General features: G+C 40.0%; 1 protein-coding gene across 1 annotated transcript; it reads right to left on the reverse strand.

Moving 5' to 3' along the window:
* Nucleotides 1-1397: 1397 nt before the first annotated feature.
* Nucleotides 1398-2229, reverse strand: LOC108041327 (dnaJ homolog subfamily B member 4). The gene is made up of 2 exons (XM_017119220.2): nt 2147-2229; nt 1398-2046 (listed from the first exon to the last, which is right to left on the reverse strand). Exon 2 carries the CDS (start codon nt 1959-1961, stop codon nt 1575-1577), a length of 387 nt encoding a protein of 128 aa, XP_016974709.2. The 5' UTR covers nt 1962-2046; nt 2147-2229; the 3' UTR covers nt 1398-1574.
* Nucleotides 2230-2594: the final 365 nt, after the last annotated feature.

Genomic DNA, 2594 nt, shown 5'->3' on the forward strand with positions numbered 1-2594 from the left:
GAGTTTTCATTTGTTCGAATCGAGCTTCATTCCATGCCCATGGTGAATTCTTAGTGCTGCACTGGTCGCTCTTATTGCTAAGGATTGGTGCGAAAACTCCCCATACTATTGCTTGTGCTTCGCACATGTTAGAAGTGGTGAGAAACCTAAGTTAGAAGAAGTTAGCTTCGAACATGGCTCTCAGCAGAGCTTTGGCAGAGGCCCGGGCAGAGCAAATGAAACCTCTATATAGTTTCTTACTCTATGTCTATACATTATTACTCTATCATAGAGTAAGAAACTATATAGAGGTTTCATTTGCTCTGCCCGGTCCTCAGCTCTGCTGAGAGCCATGTTCAGCTAACTTCTTCTATTGGTTTCTCACCACTTCAACATGTGCGAAGCACAAGCAATAATATGGGAGTTCTCGCACCTATCCTTAGGAATAAGAGCGACCAGTGCAGCAATAGAATTCACCATGGGCATGGAATGAAGCTCGATTCGAACATTTGCAAAACTCTTTTTTCCGTTTTTCCCTGTGGCATCACTGGCAAAGTCACTCGAGAGCGCAGGCAGAGCAAATGACGGCTCTATACATTATTACTCTATGACTCTATGCTCTTGCTGGGTCAGAATACTGGGAAGTCCCAAATTAAATGAACTGCCAGTGAGCTGTTCCAATTGATATCAACAATCGAAGCCGATTACGATTATTTGCGCTCTACGCCTACCACTCAGAGCCAAACAGCTGGCGACTTTTTGTCAGACCCTTTTTCACCACAGTACTCAGATCGACGTAGATATACCAGAAAATTTAATAGCGTTGCCAGTCTGCTGAAATTAACTTCGGGTGAACTTTCGTCAGGTCCTAGCGAAAAGATAAAAAAAATTAATCGTGTGAAGTGTGTGCTATCAGAGCAGAATGTTTCTTAGATCCAAAATAAAAAACCCAATAAAAAACAAAGGAGAATGAAAATTTTCAGTAAAATAATAAAAAGGACTGCTAAATTTAAATTGTATTGGTTTTAATTTGTTATCACTCCGGTCTCGTCTTGCCAAGGTTCCTATCCATTAAAGGCCCTATCCTACAACCAAGTTTTTTGAATTTTAACTGCCTGTCAACAAGCCCAGCTGATTGACAGTAAGACCTTTCAAAAATGCCGTCTCATACTGGAAGGATTAAAGTTTCTCCGATGGTGAAATTTGTTTTCAATCTAAGTACTAGGCTTACATTTTTTCTAAAATTTGGAAAACATCGATGAATCGATATTTTTTCTCATTTAATGTGGATTTCAATTTTTTATTTGCAAGATCATTGGCGATCAAAACATTAACCACATGTACCAACTATTGAAACAGCTCCTAACAACTCTTACTGTCACCGCTGTCTGAAAGATAAATATTTAAGCTATTTGTTATTTATGAATTATGGTACAGCTGTTGCATATTTGATTTACTTAGATAACAATTTAAAAAAAAATAACAGCAAGAACCTATTAAACAGTTTATAAATAGAGGTCTATACATTATTCCTATAAGTATTACAGTAAACAGTATCACTTAGTCTGCAGGTTCTTTGCTTAAGCGTCCTGAAGTTACTCCGAGGACGATCCGTCGCTGTTAGCGGCCGGTTCCTTCTTCCGGGTGAAGAACTGGAAGGTCTTGTAGGCAGCAAATGCGAATAAAACGGTTCCACCGACGGCACACATGAATGGCAGCATATCGGACGTGGGCTGGGCGAAGGTCGCCGACTCGTCACCGCATCGCAGACCCTCCTCCCCAAACTGGTCGTAAATATCGCGCTTTTCCTTGTCGGACAGGACTTCGAAAGCGGCTACGACCTCCTTGAACTGCTCCTCGGCCTGTGGATGGTCGTTCTTATCCGGATGATATCGGAGCGCCATCCGGCGGTATCCCTTCTTGACGTCTTCGCTGGACGCATTCCTCTCTATGCCCAGAATCTTGTAGTAATCTTTGCCCATTGTGATGAAATCGGGTTCTCCTTGTGTGGGTAGAGATCTTTGTCAGGCAGGTTTTCAGTCTCAGCTTATTGGTGGATAGTTGCACCTAGTAAGACGGATGTATTATTTAAGAGATTCTATCCGCTGATTAAAAACAATACACAAAAAAAATAACAGATATTATTCCTATCGTAACTAATCGATACCATTTGCCCGCCCCAGCTGAGAGGTGCAGAGCTGCCGGACATTTTGATGAACTGTTAAATAACAGAATAACCGTTTTTGTAGGAACTATTATTTTACCCTTGCAAAAGTGTGTTTTACATGTGTCAAAAGTTTTCAAAGCAGTGAAAAAGACGTTTCCGACCTTATATTGTATATATGTATATTGATCAGGCATCTAGCCATTAGTCTGATTGTCCATCCGTCTGTACATTTCTAAAAAAAACTAGGTTCTTAGTTTTAAAGCTATCTGGATTAATGTATTCATAAATATTCATTCTATTTTATGGTATAGAGTATAGTATATGTCAGAACGAACCAGATCAGACGACTTAAAAATATTCCTCCGATAGGAAATATCTCAGAAAGAAATGACAAAAATTATAACTTCGCTCTTCGAGCTGGCGTCATATCTCAGTCAATTTTTAACGA

Source organism: Drosophila rhopaloa, unplaced genomic scaffold (genome assembly GCF_018152115.1).
Source record: "Drosophila rhopaloa isolate 14029-0021.01 unplaced genomic scaffold, ASM1815211v1 contig_171, whole genome shotgun sequence".
Lineage (NCBI taxonomy): Eukaryota > Metazoa > Arthropoda > Insecta > Diptera > Drosophilidae > Drosophila > Drosophila rhopaloa.